Genomic DNA, 16485 nt, shown 5'->3' with positions numbered 1-16485 from the left:
GGGAGGGTAAGTTGTCCAGGACTGTGAGTGGAAGAGCAGGGACTGGGTCCGGGTCTAGGGAATCTGGTCCAAAGCTGACAGCCACACTCCACAGCACTGTGAGTGCTGGTCACTGCTCTTGGGGACTGAAGTGCAGCAGCAGGTCAGGTACCCTCTATCTTTTTCTGTTTTACATCCTCCCCTGCCCTTTTAAAAGGCAACGCAGGAAGCCTGACTTAACCAATGTGAAATGAAGGAAGGGAGAAGTTTTGGGAAGAGATGATGCCAAAGTGAGGCAAGAGTCAACATCACTGCCTTCAAGAGCAGAAAGTCTATTCCATAGCAAAGAAAAATAAGAAATTCCTGGGTTTGTTTAGAAAACGTCTCTCTTATCTAGGAATGGAGGAAGGTTGTGCACACTTGATGCCCCAAACATCTTCAGGGTGCCATCTGACAGCTTTGCACAAAAGACCTGAAGGGGAAGAATGGCAGAATTTTGCACAAAATGACTGAAAACATTCCAGTCTGTCAGAGACACAAAGAGGTATGGTGAGAGTGGCTGGACATGGGACAGACGATGGACAGAGGTATTATGAGAAAGAAGTCTGCAGGTTGAACTGATAGGACCAACATTTGGTTCTGCCAACTCCCACAGGCTGCCAGCACTCACCGCAAAGCAGCCAATCACATCATTCTCTGCAAACTTGTCTCCGTAGTTTTCAAACCGGCTATTGGTGGACTTCTTCCCAGTGCCTCCATAGCCATAGGAGAAAGGCTCTTCGCCTGACGGAAGAAATAGGCAAAGGCAGGTTAAACCTGCGATGGTCACAACAGCCTTTATGGCTGTCACATACTTTTTAAGAAAAAAAAAATCACTTTCTTTACTAGTGTTACTAATCAGATGCTTTTTGGGGGGAAAGGTAAGGAGGTTCCGTAGAAAGGAAGCACTTCATTATGCAGAACTTCTGAGGTCTTGATGGGTTTAGTTTGTTAAATCTGGGCGTAGGAGCTGAACTGAACTGCTTTGCATAGAAGGGGAGAATTTGGAAAGACAGGGAAGAGGGAAGAGAGGAGCTGGGATAGAGGAAGGCTGTATGCTGAGATGCAACCCTTCCCTGTGACACTCAATATTCAGTCAAGTCTACTAATGGTGTCAATTTTTGGTGCCAGTGAGTTTTGGTCATAAAGTAGTGAAGGGGCTGCACTTCTCTCCTGCAGACAATGAGGTCTAAGCCCTAGGAAAGGTACTGGATTTCCTTAGGCTACAGAACCAGGGGCTGAAGCAATGTGAATCTGATCCCAAGGGCCCTGGCTGACATCTGGGTTATAGACAAATCCTAGGCTAGGAACCCAAGGAGCATTCTGCCAGAAAACCAGGAGCCAACAAGCATGAATTCCAGGCCCAGTTCCTGTATGAACCAGCTGTGTGACCCTGGACATCTGCGTGACTGTTCTGGGCTTTGTATCTTTATCTGTATCAACTACCCTTCACTTACATCTCAAAACTGAAACAAAAATAAAAGGTGGCATATGAATCCTAAATTAAAAAGTGCTAATGCACATCACAATGAAAACTGTACACTCCTTTGGACCTAGCATTTCTACTTTTAAGGACCAGTCAGATTAATTACACACAAGGACAGCTCAAGTGTTTAATAGCAAAAACCTGCAATCAACTTAAATGATCTACAAAGCATTTATAAATAAGTGATACAACTATAAAATGAAAAATTATGCAGTGGTCAAAAGAGCTATACTTATTTACAAAAATATATCCATCAGAAGTTCTCAGAAATGTCCACCGAATAAAACCTAACTCTCAACTTAAAAAAAATTTATATATACATCATATACTAAGTAGGAAAGAGCAATCAGGCAACAAACAGAATAGTACGCATAATATACCCCATTTAAGATACGCAAAGGACACAGGAGCTTTTCAGAAGACCACACGTGAAAATGTTAACACTGGTTATCATCTCACAGTCTAGGGGCATTTCCATTTTTACCCTCTATAATGGCCTGAATTTTTACAAGGAGCTCACGTTATTTTCATAATCAGAATGTATATATGACCAAGGAAGGAGGTCTCAGTATTGGTCACTGAAATCAGTCACTTGGGGTCAGAACATCATTGAGGCCTGGGGTCCTATGAAAATTCAAAACCTCCCAATTGGCAGCCGCTGCCTCTCTCTGTCAACCAGCCCTGGCCCCACTGATCTCTGATTTCTCTTTTACTCAGGGTTAGGCTCGGGACAAAAAATCTCAGCAGAACTTAATGGGGCTTGAGGAACTTACTACATTCAGCATAGTTTGAGAACAGGGGACAACTGATCCTTTTTTTTTTTTTTTAAAGGGAACAGTTTTCTAAAGAGACCTTTGGACCGTCTTCTTAAAGATTAAGGATAAATTTTCGGTAGAAAAGTTGTCATATGACTGTGATCTTCCAGTCGAAACTTGTATGCCTGAAGTTGGGCAGTGGCATATACCTAATTCTTGTGTCTGTTCCACCCTAGGTAGTTCCGTTCCAGGTCCAACGCTGGGAAGAGAAGCTTAGGAAGCGTGAGAATCCAGGGACAGAGCCACTTGCTCTACTCTTCTGGATTGCCTGACTGATCTCCCCTTACCTAGCTGCGTGCTGCAGGAGTCCAGGGACCAACCGATACGGACAACGTGTGGGTCTGGCTCCGTAGAAGGGAGGTGCTTCACAGAGATTTCCTCATTGATCTGGGGACAGAGAACAAGAGGGCCCAGAATTATTCTCTGGAGGCTGGTGGGTTACAAGGCAATACAGGAGGGAAGTGCACAGACCGCAAAAAACAGGAATGTTTTTTGTTGCTGAGGAAAAGGTATTTAAGCTGCTCTGAAGAGCCTGTTATACTGAAACCAGGGCTTCCAAAAGGCTCTGGAGAGTGCAGGGCCAGAGACAGGTATTTCAAAACACAGTTTTTTTTAGTTTTAACACTTGCTGCAAGGGAAACAGGGACTGAACACCTGTTGTAGAAATATAAATTGGTACAACGTCTTTGGAGGGCACATGCTCTATAACCAAGCAATTCAACTTCCAGTTTATCCTGTAACTACACACAAAAATACTCAGTGTGGCATTGTTTATACGACAGAAAGAAAGGAAGGGAAGAAAGAACCATCAATAAGGCACTGGTCACATTATGGCACATCCAAGCCACAGAATATGACACAGCAGTTAAAAATGAGGCAGGGGATATACTGGTATAGAAAAATGTCCAAGATATAGTACTAAGTAAAAGAAGCAGAAAGAATAAAAAGCGCCTTCTGACTTAACCTCTAATTAAGTTAGAGGTTAGACTGCCTATTTATCTGTACTTGTTTGTGGCTTTTGGAAAGTTACCCTATTTCACTGACTTCTGGATGTACATTTTTCACATTTTAACATCCCCCAAATCCGGATATATCTTACAATTGATGTGATAAGAAAGCACTGTGGCAGTTTAACTGGCAGCATTTCTTTATGAGTAGCACACAAAACAATGTGCAACTTAGAATTAATGGTCTTAGCCAATCAAATATGATAACCCTTGGTCTCAACTTTCACCTCTAAAAAATGGGGATAACAGTATCTATTTCATGATGATACTGTGAGGATTAACGGAAATAACCATGTAAAGAACCTGGAGTATCTATCATATGCAAATACAAATACAATCATAAATAAGTTTAAATATACAAAGTCTATACAAGAAATTGTTAACATGTAAGTTATCTCTAGAGGGTAGGATGGGGACTGGGAGGATGTGAGTATAACCTTGCTTTTTACCCTATATTCTGTGCCATCTGAACTTGTGTTATACACGAGCATGTGTTATTTTCATAAACATGACATGAAACTGTGGAGAGATCATGGTAGAGGATGGCCTGATGGCAGAAGCTTTCTTTGCCCAGCTCTCCCTCTGGCTTCCATTTAATTGGTGTTGCCCAAATCCATTCTTTCTAGCCCACTTTTTTTCCAAACAACTCCTTTTCCCAGTTCTGCAAACATGTCACCTCTAAAATGGTTGGTTGTATAATACCTGGGTCAAATCCCACCAAGGAAAATATGCTTGATGAAGCAATGTATGGTCGGCCTGTTTTTCCCATATAATGTTTAGCAATGGTATAGTTCTCTTGAATTCATTATATATTTTTTTTGTTTGGACACAAAGTCTATTTTCAGTCAAATCTCTTCTGCTATCATGGCTCTGAACAAGGTGGCTGGTGATAGGCTATTCCAAAGGATGGACCGGCTTTCTGTCCCTGTCTCCTCTGTTGTTCCCACTCACCTTCATCTCAAAGCACACACGGCCCCTTCTGACCCCATAGCTGGCACGGGCTCCTGACCACAGGTATGCAAAGCCTTCAATTGTGAGTGGGTAGCCACTACTCCGGTCTCGGGCCACCTTGAAGTGGAGATCACAGTTATCTGTGGAAAACAAAGGCTGCAGTTGGCTGATGTTTTAATGGTCCCAAGAGAGAGACAGGCACTGGCAGAGGTAAGTTCCCCAAGAGTGTTAGCCAGGAGTACACAAGCTGACACATTGTGGGGATAGGTTCATGAGAAACCAGCTATACCACCTTACCATTCTCCCTTTTAGTAGAAAGGCCCTGGACTACTGACAACTGGCCTGCACAGGATGAAAGCAACCATTTCACATAGGAACTAGGGTTCTTCATCTGGTTGGGGTTCAAGGATGGCCATCAGGGGGACCCCTAGAAACTGTACACATGCCTTTTATGGGGATGTATGCTTGCTAGTAAGAGGGTTCCATATCCTCACCAATTTCAAGGGATTTTAGAACTTAGGAAAGGCTAATCCCCACTGCCACACATTTCAACCATCTTCTGTGCTAACTATGTGTGTGGGAGCCAGACTCGTGCTGCCAACAGCTGAACAAACATCTGACCCTGATCCATACTCACCACCCAGGACCACTGTCAGGTGCACCACAGGCTCCCACCTCCTCATGTGGGCCCAGGGCTCTGCTGCTGTAGCTTGGACTCTCCCTACTCTTTAAGGAGCCTCTCATGCCTTCAGGAGAGTCTTTCCTGATCATCTCATCCAGTAGGCTTTCTCCTTTCTCAAAAGGCTGAGTGCCATGGTCTGTACATTTGGCATTTAATCTAATCAGATGTTGCTTCATGGACCACTGCCACCCAACTTTAAAAAACATTTGGCTTTACTCTGGGTATACTGTCTTTGAATTCTTGTGATAGAAGAGACTGTACGAGATGTCTTTACCTCTTCCAAAGTATGCAGCCACTGCTCTATAAACATGAGTTATGAAAAGAAACACGAATGAACTGCTGTTAACGTTCTGCTCTGTTGAAAAGCACAGTTCTCAGACCTGACTGGGCTTCTGGGTGCATTTATAAACTTGGATTCATAGGCTCTACACTTAGATTCTGTCTTAGGATGTCTGAGGAAGAACAAGATCTCTATATTCATTCCCCCAGGAGTTTAGATGTACAGTCAAGGGGAATGCCTCTTATTCAGAGGAAAAAAAACTGAACTGGAGGACAGAGAGCATAGCAAGCCAGGTTAACGCCTGAGAAGGCAAAGCAGCACTGATTTTACCAGGAACTTGAGCAGCTGATGGAAACTGGGGAAATGGCTGTCAATGAGTTAAGTTTCCCCAGCAGCACTCAGGTTCCCTTCCTGATTAGACGACAACCCTCTGTATTTACAGGGTGTTCAGGGTTTTCCAAATGGCACTTGTATCCACTCTGATGAGTGTCACTGAAAGTTCTCCGAGGTATCAGGGCTGGATTACTCCTCCCTGAAGAGAAGTCCCGAGAAGTAGAATGACTTGCCCAGAATCTCACATCTAGAGCTGGGAGCAGAATTTCTGCCTCCAAACCAGCACCCTTGCCCCAGAGCTGCCGTTTCTCACATCAGAACTAACACTGGCTCTGGATGGTACTGGGCAGAGATTCTGTGAAGGTCAAGGTACAGTTTCCCAGTACTGACTGGAAGGCGGAATCAGATAAAGACTCCAAGGACTCACATGTGTCGATGGCAACAAGGGTGTCGTCAAAGTCATCTTCATCCTCTTCAGCAGGAGGCTGAGGAGAGCGGCCCCTGTGTCATAAAGAAGGATTAAGTCACACAAGAACAGCTGGACAAGCACAGAGGAAGGGAACTGAAGGTTCTGCCGGAATTTATAAGTGGCTTTCAGGCTGCTTCCTGGATTTCAAGTTCTTCCCGCAGAGGTTAGCAGAAGAATTCTGGAACCCTATATCCTTGCAAGGAGAGCACTGACTGTTAACTCCTAAGGTGGGGACAGAGACCGGAGAGGGCGTGCTCTGTTAGGAGGCCATCAGAATCGTTTATAGAGCTTTTTCAGAGACTCTTCGCTCACACTCCCAGATTCTGATTCATATCATCTACATGCGCGAATTGCCTGTGTACTGGACTCTGTTACTGATGGGAGGCTATGGCAGGGTACTGGGCCAGGAAGGGGAATGTATAAAAGCTAGACAAACACCAGTTATTACAATCTGTCCACATTCCAGGCTTTCAAAAACTCCATATCTGAAAGGTTTGAAATGACCCATTTTTTTCATTCTTTCTCTTTCAAAAGTGTCCTAAATTATGAACGAGATTCATTCCAACCAAAATACTAAAAAGGGACTATATGAAAATACTGCTGGTTTCCAACGTATAGAAATAAGAGTAAAGGATAGAAGCACGGGGTCTAATGCCCAGGGTCCTGCCTAGGACAGTCTGGATGACCTTCATCCACCATATGCCCCGATCGGGTCCCACACCCATCAAGCCACTGGCACTCCCCCAGCAGCAGGCTCCCTTCTGGTGGAAAGCCTTTCCACCCTGCCAGTCCAGGGCTAGCACGAAGCCCAGTATGAAGAAGCAGCTCATCACATGGTGAGTCCATCCTAGGAAGCTTTCTCTGCCACCCCTGGATGAAACCAATTGTTCTTCCTCTGCTCTCTGTCAGTAAGTCGCTCTAGGCCTCTGTTCTGTAGGAGTCAGTGAGAGCAATTCATAAGAGGTAGATTCCATCTCCTAACATTAGCCACAGCCATGAGACCTAGGCCCTGTCTTAAAAAAAAAGTCACAAGCAAATTAGAAGAGTGACTCCACCAGATAGGAAATAAAATGTGTCAGATGACCAGCCACAATGAGGAGAAAATAAGTGGTCATTCCTAGTTTCTGTGATGTGATTAGAAAAGGCCTCACACAGGAGCTGAAGGAGGAAAGGTGGGAGGGGTAGAGATGGGACTGGGGTGAAGGGAGGGAAGGGTTGTAAAGAAAGGGGAAAAGAAAATGACCAGGGCAGAGGCCACTGTCTCCCATGAGCTCCTGACACACCCACCCTGACTACCTACCTCAATAGACTGTGGCTTACTAGTGTGTATGTGTGTCTCAATCCCTATACTGGGAACAATAGAAGGCGAAACTCACTGCTGAAAATCATCTGTGTGTCTCCAGTGTCCAGCCCAAGGGTGGGCAACTTGTAAAAGCACTATGAGTGCTGATGATAAATGAATGAGTAGATGGCTGGAAGGGGTATGTTTGGGAGTAGGTCAGCAAATAGATCTTTCTTTCAATGGAGGAGTATCAAGCAACCGTTAAGGACAGGACACTGTGCAGACTGCAGGGCAGTGGGGCAAAGGACTGGAAAAGCAGATTGAATCTCACATGTAAACACAAGGTGTTTGGACTTCACCCTCCAGGTAATGGAAAGGGAGGGACTGGGGGAAGGACCAAAAGTTTAGCAAAGTTGAATCTGATAGTGAGTGCAGGAAGGACTGGTGGAGAATGTAAGGGCAGGGAGAACTCTGCCCCTCCTGGTTAGTACAAAGGTTCCAGCAGGTGCCGGGCTACAGACGTGGAGACCTACTGGACAAAGGGTTGCCTCACACACCCACCTCCTATCCTCTCGGTGCTCAAAGTACCCCCGTCCCCGGTTTTCTTCATAAGGCCTCTTGCGACTCTGGAATTGCTGTCTGTCTGGTTTGAGTTGAGATGAATCGGGTGGGAGGAAGCCAGTGGGTGCTTCTTGCTTCATCTCTGTCTTCACTTCTACTGTCAGGACAAATTCAGATGGTCAAGACACTCAGAAACTCCTCAGCTATCACTTTTCTGGTCCCCTTTACTTCAGGAGGTATCGGCAGGATCCTGACTACAGTGATGAAAGTCTAGGCACAGGCAGCTTGCTGGGTTTAATGGAAGCCTGCTGAGGGAGCAAAGAAGGCTGAGCTGGAGAACAAGGCTCTCCACAGGGAGGCTGAGGATGGCCATCTAGGCATATCAGCACTGACAGTTGATGGCATGACAGATGTCAGTCAGATAACTCTCAGGCTTCATGGGGAGGGAGAGGGGACTTCAGCACTAACCAAGGACAAGTTCATTAAGGGCCTACCCAAAGGCGAAAGGCTGCCTTGGCTACTTTGCCAAAGGCCCCATAAAAGCTGGCCTGCACCAAGTGGGAAGGAGCCCTAAAAGATTTCTAAGATCCGTTTAAACTCTGCGATTCCATGATTCTACATTCTCCAATTTCTCCTCCCAAAGTACCTCCACTTCAGTTCTTACAAAGCTTCTTCAATCTAGCGATGGAGGGGGGGAAGGTCAACTCAACAGTGTTGTGGTCCCACAGGTAATTTAACCAGCTCTAATCTCTCTACCACAAAGTGCAGAATTACTTCAGAAGGGACGATCTGCACATAAGCCAGCCCTAGGTGTTATGGCCTCAATTAAGTCACACCACAGATAGGAAGTAAGGATGGGATAACATGCTGTGGACCATAGGAAAGTCCCAATCTCACACAGACTCCAAGAATCAGTGCCTAACCAAGAGCAAACTGTGAATTCAGCCTCTCCTCATTTCTCCCACAGCACCTATGCCTGATGCTGTGGATCACTCACATCTACACATTTCAACATTCAAGCCACTCCCTGGCTTTGGCATGCAGATCAACTCTCTCAGAGAAGGCTCCTGGTTCTCCAGGGTAGAGATGGTATTCACTCATGTAAGAAAGCTTCCATGGTTCCCAGCACATTGCTGGGCTCACAGGAGGCCCCGATAACCATCTGTTAATAACAGCAGAAAAAAATACTCTCCTTGGGCCAGATGATCCTACAAGTCTCACAGAGCCTGACACAAATCTATGGTTTAACCTACATTCATTAAAATCCTGAGCCACCCACAAGAAAAGTCTGGAGATTTCAGTTTGTGGATGAATCAGGATAGAATTAGATAGAATCAACTGGATTCACTAAGAAAAGGCACTGAGGCCACAGCAGAGTGAAAGGAGTACAAGACAGTCAGTCCCGGCTCTATCATTACTCAACAGTGAGACTCTGCTTCCCAAACAGTAGGACACACTGGTGAGGGATGCTGCTTAGTAACCAAGAGCAGTGGCTCAGGAGCCAGTTTCCCATGTTCTGACCTCAGCCCTGCTACCTCCCCCATCTGAAAAATGGGGAGAGAGGGGGATTACAATTGTTTCTCAAACTGGCATTACAGGGAACCCTGTTCTACAAACACACGTGCACACGTTTGGGAAACCCTGGGTTTAAACAATGTGACACAGGGTTTTTTTTTTTCAATCCTGGGCTTCTCAGAGTCTTTAGTACTCTAACGAGCACAGTGACTCTCCAGAGGTGGTATACCATATGTCGCTTTTTCCGGATGTGTCTGACCAACGAACTCTTTTCTAAGATGTCTCTAGTATGATTTCCTGAAACAATGTTATTCAGAACATGGGAAACACTGGACTACATTTAGAAGGCCCTGGCTTCCACACTCTAAGATTCTAAGTAAGATTCAAGTATTGGCCCCCAGGCCAAACTCTCTAGGATGTTGGTACCAAGATTTGGAAACAGACACTTTGAAGACACCCCTACTCCTAACACCTGGGAGTGAGACTAAGTTCTTTCCTTCAAAAAACCTTGCCAGACTGACAAAGCCCAAATGGACTGCCCAAGAGGAAGATGCAAAGTCTCTTCGAGAAGAGAGGCCCCAGGCAGAGGGTAAGGGCCACTCACATATTGATTCTATTTCCTTCAAAAGAAATACCTGCTTTCCTACCTGGGCGATAGGTCTGCTGCTGCTGCTCCATTTCCAGTGGTCTCCTCTCGTAGCCTGACTCGTTCTCTTGCTTGATGACCTGGGTCTCATAGAATTGGTTCTGCCTGGTAATATTGTCCATGACATCTTAAAACAAAAAATGGCCAGTCAGAAGGGTGCTTCTTGGGACCAGGGGTGGCATTTTAATGCAACACAACACCATCCCCACTGGGGACAGACTGCTAAAGGCTAAAAGGTATACAACACCTTCAGATGGAAACCCACCTATGCAGTAAGGGGCCCCAGTTGCCTGAGGACGTGCCCTCTTGCCCCTCAAAAGGTTGGAGATCTATCTGTGACTGGGTTCTAAGAAATCCCAACATACAAAACCAAATGAAGCAGAACTGCTCCAGCTGAAGCAAGGAAATGGGACAATCAGAGAAGTCCAGCTTGACTTCATCCTCTAAGTCCCCACTAGGGCGGGGGTGGGGGGCAGCTCCAGACACCTGGGACTCCATGGAGCACAGTTTAAAAGCCACCAGCCAAGCTATTCTCTGACATGGTATAATGCTTAGGGAGTTACCTTCAGAGTACAACCTTAAAAATTGTTCAGATTACAAACCAGTCCTCTGTCCAACCCAATTCACTATCTCCACCTGCATAGCCAACCCTCTTTAAAAATCTCTTCCACTTTAAAATAGCTGTAATGATAAGGGGTAACCATCTCAGATGAAGGGGAGATGGGGAAGAAATGAAAGGAACTGTTAAGAAAACAGGAGTCATGATAATAGTGGCCTCCGTCTCATTAGAGGTAAGTCCTAAAATCTTTGGAGTTAGGTGGATGAGAAGGGTTTGGGGAAGGTGTCCTGTGGGTCCAAGAGGAGCTTAACTGAAGTGGGGCAAATAATAATACCAACTATTCACGGAGTGCATACTACACACCAGATGCTGGGAGACAGCCGAGAATAAGCTTACCTCACTGAAGCCTTCAGTTTAGTGAGATAGACACACATTAAACAAATACTTAAGCACAAAAATTATGATCATGTTAAGGGCTACAAAAGAAGTACAAGGGGCTGAGACCAGGGATTCAGAAAGAAACAAATAAGCCTCAACTCAAAGAATACACAGGTGATAATTCAGTGATGAGAATGGAGAAAACATTCCTGGGGTTGAGATAACACATGTGAAAGCTCAGAGGTGGGATTAAAACCTGAAACTTCCTCAAGGAGAACCCTGTAGTCAAACCTAAAGAGAACCTTGGAAACCTAGGGTGAGGAGTAAGCAGGTTCTCCGCCCCAGGGGCAAGCTCTGCCAGGTGCCTCCAGGGCCCTAGTGGTGGCTGTGCCAGGACCAGTGAGGCAGAACCACAGGGAAGGAGAGACTATTCTGCCGCCTACTAACTGACTGGATCCTTTCTCAGAGGACAAATATATCTGGGCACAAACCAGGTGCAGCCCAAAGGGAGGAAAAGTCACAGATCACGTGGTTTGCTACAGGTCTGTTTACCAGGGCTGAAGGAAGGGTTGGAGAGGGGTATAAAGAGAGCTCAAAGGATTTTGTTATAGGGAATAGGGGAGAAAGGAAGAGAGTATCTCCTTAATTAGAATACAGGGGGCCCTTTCAAACCATTCTGTTTCTTTCAAGCTCTAAGCAGTGTTCTTGCCACAAAAGCCTCACATCTCTCTTTCTGAGGATCTTTCCTCTGCTCACAGAGGCAGCCTCGCCCACAGAAGGTATGATTCTGGGGCCCTTCTCTGCTAAAACATCCAAGTCGGAATAATAGGCAGGTCCAGTGCTAAGCCCCTTACACATGTGATCTCATTCATAACAATCCTGGGGGCACTATTATTATCCCTACTTTACACACAAAGAAAACAGAGCTCACAGAGGTGAAGTTACTTGCTCAAGCCATGGAGCCAGATTTGAAACAAATATGAATCTAGAGTCTGTGCTCTAAAGCACCTCACTCTTTTGGAGACACTGGGTCACTGGCCCTTCTTCCTAGGCATTCTTGCCAGGGTCTTGCCTGCCCTAGACAGGCACACTGGGCCACTCCTCCTTCCCTCACAGATCTACGAAATAGACAGTACTCTTCCCAGCACATGGGTCCTAGTCAATGGCCCTCTACCCCAAATCTACACTCAGATTACCCTGCTCCAGAAGATCCCATCTCTCTTGAACAAGAAAACACCCAACGTCAACCCCAAATCTAGTCTCTTCCCTGACCCTGTTGCTCACCTCATTCCCTCTTAGCCCCATGGCTCAGGGTATCTTCTTTTCAGAGAAATAACACAAACTCTGGATGCCAGAGTCCTTTCCACTTACTCCTCAATCTCTCCGATCCCCATTCCCTAGTCCTGCTAGAAAGCCACCCTTTTTAAACTCCAGATTTACTCCCTCCCATACCAGGGTCTCCTCTATTTAGAAAATCACAGACCTACTCCATCCCCTCTCCTTCAGTCATACCTTCTGGCTGATGCAGAGATTCCCTGCTACCCCATGAAGCCCCCTCCAATCCCCAGGCACACAACTACTTCTGGGGACCAAGGAGCCCTCTCGTGGAGATGCTCAGCCCCAGAAACACTCCCTCTACTCCACCCTGAGGCCCCCAGCCAAGTCAATAGGTTTTCTTTCACTTTCCACATCCTACGTGCTCTCCTCTCCCCTATATCTGCCAGATCAGCTACATACTCCTGTGCTGGACACAAGAATTCTCTATCCCCCAGATACTCCATTGACTTCAAACTCCACCAGCTTATTATCTACTCCATCCCACTCCCAGCTACCTTTGTTCTCCAAACAACCTATACTATTTACAGTGGCCACTGTGTTACGTTCTCAGAGCCTTCCGAGCTCTAGACCTCCAGGTCCCTCACCCAGTGAATCACCCTTCTGTCCTCCACCAGCCTCTGGACACCAAGTTTCCATATACCTCCCTCTAGAAGTCAACCAGAAGGTCCCCATACTGCCAGCACCAGATACCAGGTTGCCCCTGCCTCAAGGTTGGCCTTCCAGCCCTGGACCTCAGCGTCCCCCAGGCCATCCTCACACAGATGTGGGTCCATCATAGTACAATATACAGTAGTCTCCCACATCCTCTAAATGCTCACCAGCGGAACACCAGAACACATAGTCCATCAGACCTTCCCCAGACAGACACCAGCACTCCATCTTACCAACCCATCCCAGTACCAAATATAAGAATTCTCGGTACCTCATACAGCAGCAAACTCCAGGATCCTCCATCCTCAAAACTCTCCCAGCCCTAGGCACCTGGTCACTCCTTCCCCAGCTCTGAAAACACAGCTCCCAATGCCCAGCCCATAGGCTGGGCTAACACAGCTCCCAAGCCTCCCCAGCTTCAAACCCTAAAATCACCATTTCCAAGACCCTCCTCAACCCCAGAATAGAAAACCTCTCGTTCTTCCGTCTGTCTTCGGCTCCAGAAACCACGGCTTCCGGTTTCTGAGCCCTAGGCTTCAGAATCCTCTACACCCCCCAAGACCTTCCTCATCTTCGGAACCAAGGACCCCAATCCAGTATCTCCCCTGCACCGAAAGCCAGGATCCACCCTCCAGTCGTCCCGCGGGCCTTGTCCCCAGATCCTTTTCAGCGGCGGGTAGCGGGATCCCCCGATCCTACGACCGTCTCCCCGACCTCAGGCGCCGGACTCCCGCGTCCCACAGCCCTTCCTCGGCCCGGACTCCGGGCTCCCCGGCCCCCGCCCCGCGCACTCTCACAATGTCCGTCCGGCCCCGAGTAGCCGCCGGGCTCCGAGTGCGGCTGCAGCCCGGGCGGCGGTGGCTGTGCGGTCCCCTCCAGCTCGGAGCCCCCCTCGGTCTCGACCTCCTCGTTGTTGTGCCCGGGTCGCCCCGGTTCGTCGTCGGCCTCGAGCTCCCGCTCGTCGTCGGGCTCCTCGGCCTCCAGCGCCGCCTGCAGCCGCTCAGCAAGCTCGGCCTTGAGGCCGCGAGTGTCCAGGCCGCGGCGCTGCAGCTCCTCGCGAAGTTCGTTCACCTTCAGACGGCGCACATCCATGGCCCGGGCCCCCGGGGCGGCCCCCGAGCCCGGACCGGCCTCCCAGGGCTCTGTCCCCCTTAAACCTTTCCTGTCAGGAGGCGAAGGGGGAAAGGGGGGGGCCCCCCACTCCAATGGCGGCGGCAGCTCAAAATGGCCGCCGCCGCCACCTCCCCCTCCTCCGCGGACCTGTGCGATGCAACACGGGTGCCAATTGGCCACCGCATGGGGGCAACGGGCGCGGGCCCAGAGACTCAGCCAATCAGAGCACGTCTTTCAAAAAAAAGGCAATGAAAGGGCTTAAGAGCTGCCGGGGAGGAAGCGTTGGCCTACGTCGATACCCTGGCCGAAGCGGGAGGGCGGGAAAAGGAGGGAGGCGGAGCGCGCAGTGATTGGGTAGCGCCCGCGCGCCCGCTCCCGTAGAGTCAAATCAGGGAAAGGGAGTAAAGACTTGGGCCATTTAGCGATGAGGTCTCAAAATGATCCACCCCCACCACCACGGCCTGTCCTGCACAGTCCTTTCATCAAACTAGTGTCTCTGTAACACATATTTTGATTGGACTAAATCTCCCGCCCCTAGAGGGGTACAAGCGGGTAAAATCACTAGAACCAATCAAATGGAGGGTCGGCGGACCCCTCCCCCGCCCCTTTCACTATTGCCTTTAAGAAACCGGAAAGAGATGAATTCACGAAGGACCTGCCCCTTGCCGTTAGGGCGGTTTCAAAACAACCTGTCCACCAATCACAGTTACTGTCTTATCTCACAAAAGCTAGTACAGTTGGATCGTTTTAGGAAAACCTAACCAGATTGGTCATTCTGGTTACGGTCGGCCTTACAAATTTGGCTACAGAGGGAAGTATACGAAATAGAGATTAAGTAGATAAATGATTTTTAATCTGGAATAAACTCAGTTGCTTTTATGAAAAGCAACCCTTTCACTCAGAGCGTCCTGAAGGTTTGAAAATAGAGGCTAGACTAACAACCGGAGAAAAGTTGTAAGGGAAATCGCACCCTCTCCCCTTTGATAGTACATCTCTCGGGCGCCTCTTTCCCTGATCACAACTGGGCTGCCGTCTTTCTCTATGGTTGAGATCTTACGTGGAATGGGCGCTCTGCACGGGATCATAGAGCCTTCCCTTCCGGAAAGACCTCCAGAAGTTCAGGAGTCTCTACCCCAAATCCTCTGAACTGCTCTTCAGTAGATCCGCCTGTTTGGCGTCTATAGTGACAAGCTTATACAGACAGGTCCGTAATTAAGCCTCATGCCACTAAACCCACAGAATTTCACAATGTCTAACCCTGCACCACTTGTCGCTTCTAACTCAAAAGACACAAGATACACTATGGAAATACACAACACAAACTACCGCTGCCCACTGAATCATACCTAAAGCCCACAAAAGCCCCGCACAACCTCTGCTTAGACAAAGGCGCACACACAGCATAGATAAACAAATGGCATATGTAGGATCAAATGTATCAATTCAGGGGACAATATACCAAACTGAGGTATAGATGTGCCCACTAAGGTTGGCACAGCATCAAATGATAAAGACGCACAGGACAGTTACACTACAAGCTTACACAACGGCAACCTAGACACACAGCACCCACTCAGAAGCGGGACAGACACTCACGTGGGCCCGGAGGTTCCAGTCCAGACACCCCGCCCCTCGCCCACGTCCGACTTCCTCTCTCCTCCCAGCTTCCCACAATGGTTTGTCCTAAAAAAGTTTGTGGCCCGGATTGAACTGTTCTCGGTTCTCAAGAGCTACCACCGGGGGGCGTCCGGGCGCTGCCAAGGGTTCCTCCAGCTGCTGCGGGACACACCCAGGAACGTGTGCCCGCGATGCGTGCAAAACACAGTGGGCTTGTCTTGGCAAGAGTCCCTTTGTGGGCTTGTGACTATCGGAGGTGTTCTGTGCCTGTGTTTCTGTGTGAATCTGAACGCTTGGGTCTGTGAGTACTCTATACGTACTCTGTATGTCTGAGTATTTGTGTCACTTTACAATATCCGTATCTGTTACTCTACTTTTTCCTGTTCCTGGTGACTACCTGCCTGTGCATGTGTTTGCAAATAATTTTGTTACTCTGTGTCTGGATGTGTGTCTCTGTATTTGTGACCAGTTGTGCCTAAGTGTTAATTCATGTGTCTGTTACTTTGCAGTGGGGGAGGCTGTCTGTGTGACCATGTGAGTATCTATGTGCCTATTCCTCACTAGGAGCTTCAGAAAGTCTGCTTTTCTCTGCGTGTTTGTCTTTTTCTCCATAAATATGTTCGTTTCTACCTTCTTTAGCGAGGGGAGAACTCCTAGACACCACCAAACCCTTCTTTTTTACTGAAGGGGTAACTGAGTTGCCAGGGAGAGGGGCCACAGGACAACTGAGTGGAGACAAGAGGAGACAGAAGCACGGTTACAAAGTTTTATGTAATCTGAGCCC

General features: G+C 47.7%; 1 protein-coding gene across 6 annotated transcripts in view; it reads right to left on the bottom strand.

The window, feature by feature from the left end:
* HNRNPUL1 (heterogeneous nuclear ribonucleoprotein U like 1) overlaps window positions 1-15795 on the bottom strand; it is a 32912-nt gene extending 17117 nt beyond the window's left edge. Inside the window, exons 1-7 of one of the 6 annotated variants that reach the window (XM_031458751.2) lie at window positions 15681-15795; window positions 10047-10172; window positions 7885-8041; window positions 6000-6073; window positions 4278-4417; window positions 2607-2706; window positions 650-762 (exon numbers count right to left, since the gene is read on the bottom strand). In XM_031458751.2, the coding sequence (XP_031314611.1) occupies window positions 650-762; window positions 2607-2706; window positions 4278-4417; window positions 6000-6073; window positions 7885-8041; window positions 10047-10167 (705 nt within the window). In that variant the 5' untranslated portion in view covers window positions 10168-10172; window positions 15681-15795. Of the gene's footprint in view, window positions 1-649; window positions 763-2606; window positions 2707-4277; window positions 4418-5999; window positions 6074-7884; window positions 8042-10046; window positions 10173-13768; window positions 14222-15680 lie in introns of those variants that run through there. The other 5 variants (XM_031458754.2, XM_031458748.2, XM_031458749.2 and 2 more) reach the window with 5 other exon arrangements.
* Window positions 15796-16485: the final 690 nt, after the last annotated feature.

The sequence above is a fragment of the Camelus dromedarius genome, chromosome 9 (genome assembly GCF_036321535.1).
Source record: "Camelus dromedarius isolate mCamDro1 chromosome 9, mCamDro1.pat, whole genome shotgun sequence".
NCBI classification, from domain to species: domain Eukaryota; kingdom Metazoa; phylum Chordata; class Mammalia; order Artiodactyla; family Camelidae; genus Camelus; species Camelus dromedarius.
This window is presented reverse-complemented; position numbering and strand designations above follow the sequence as displayed.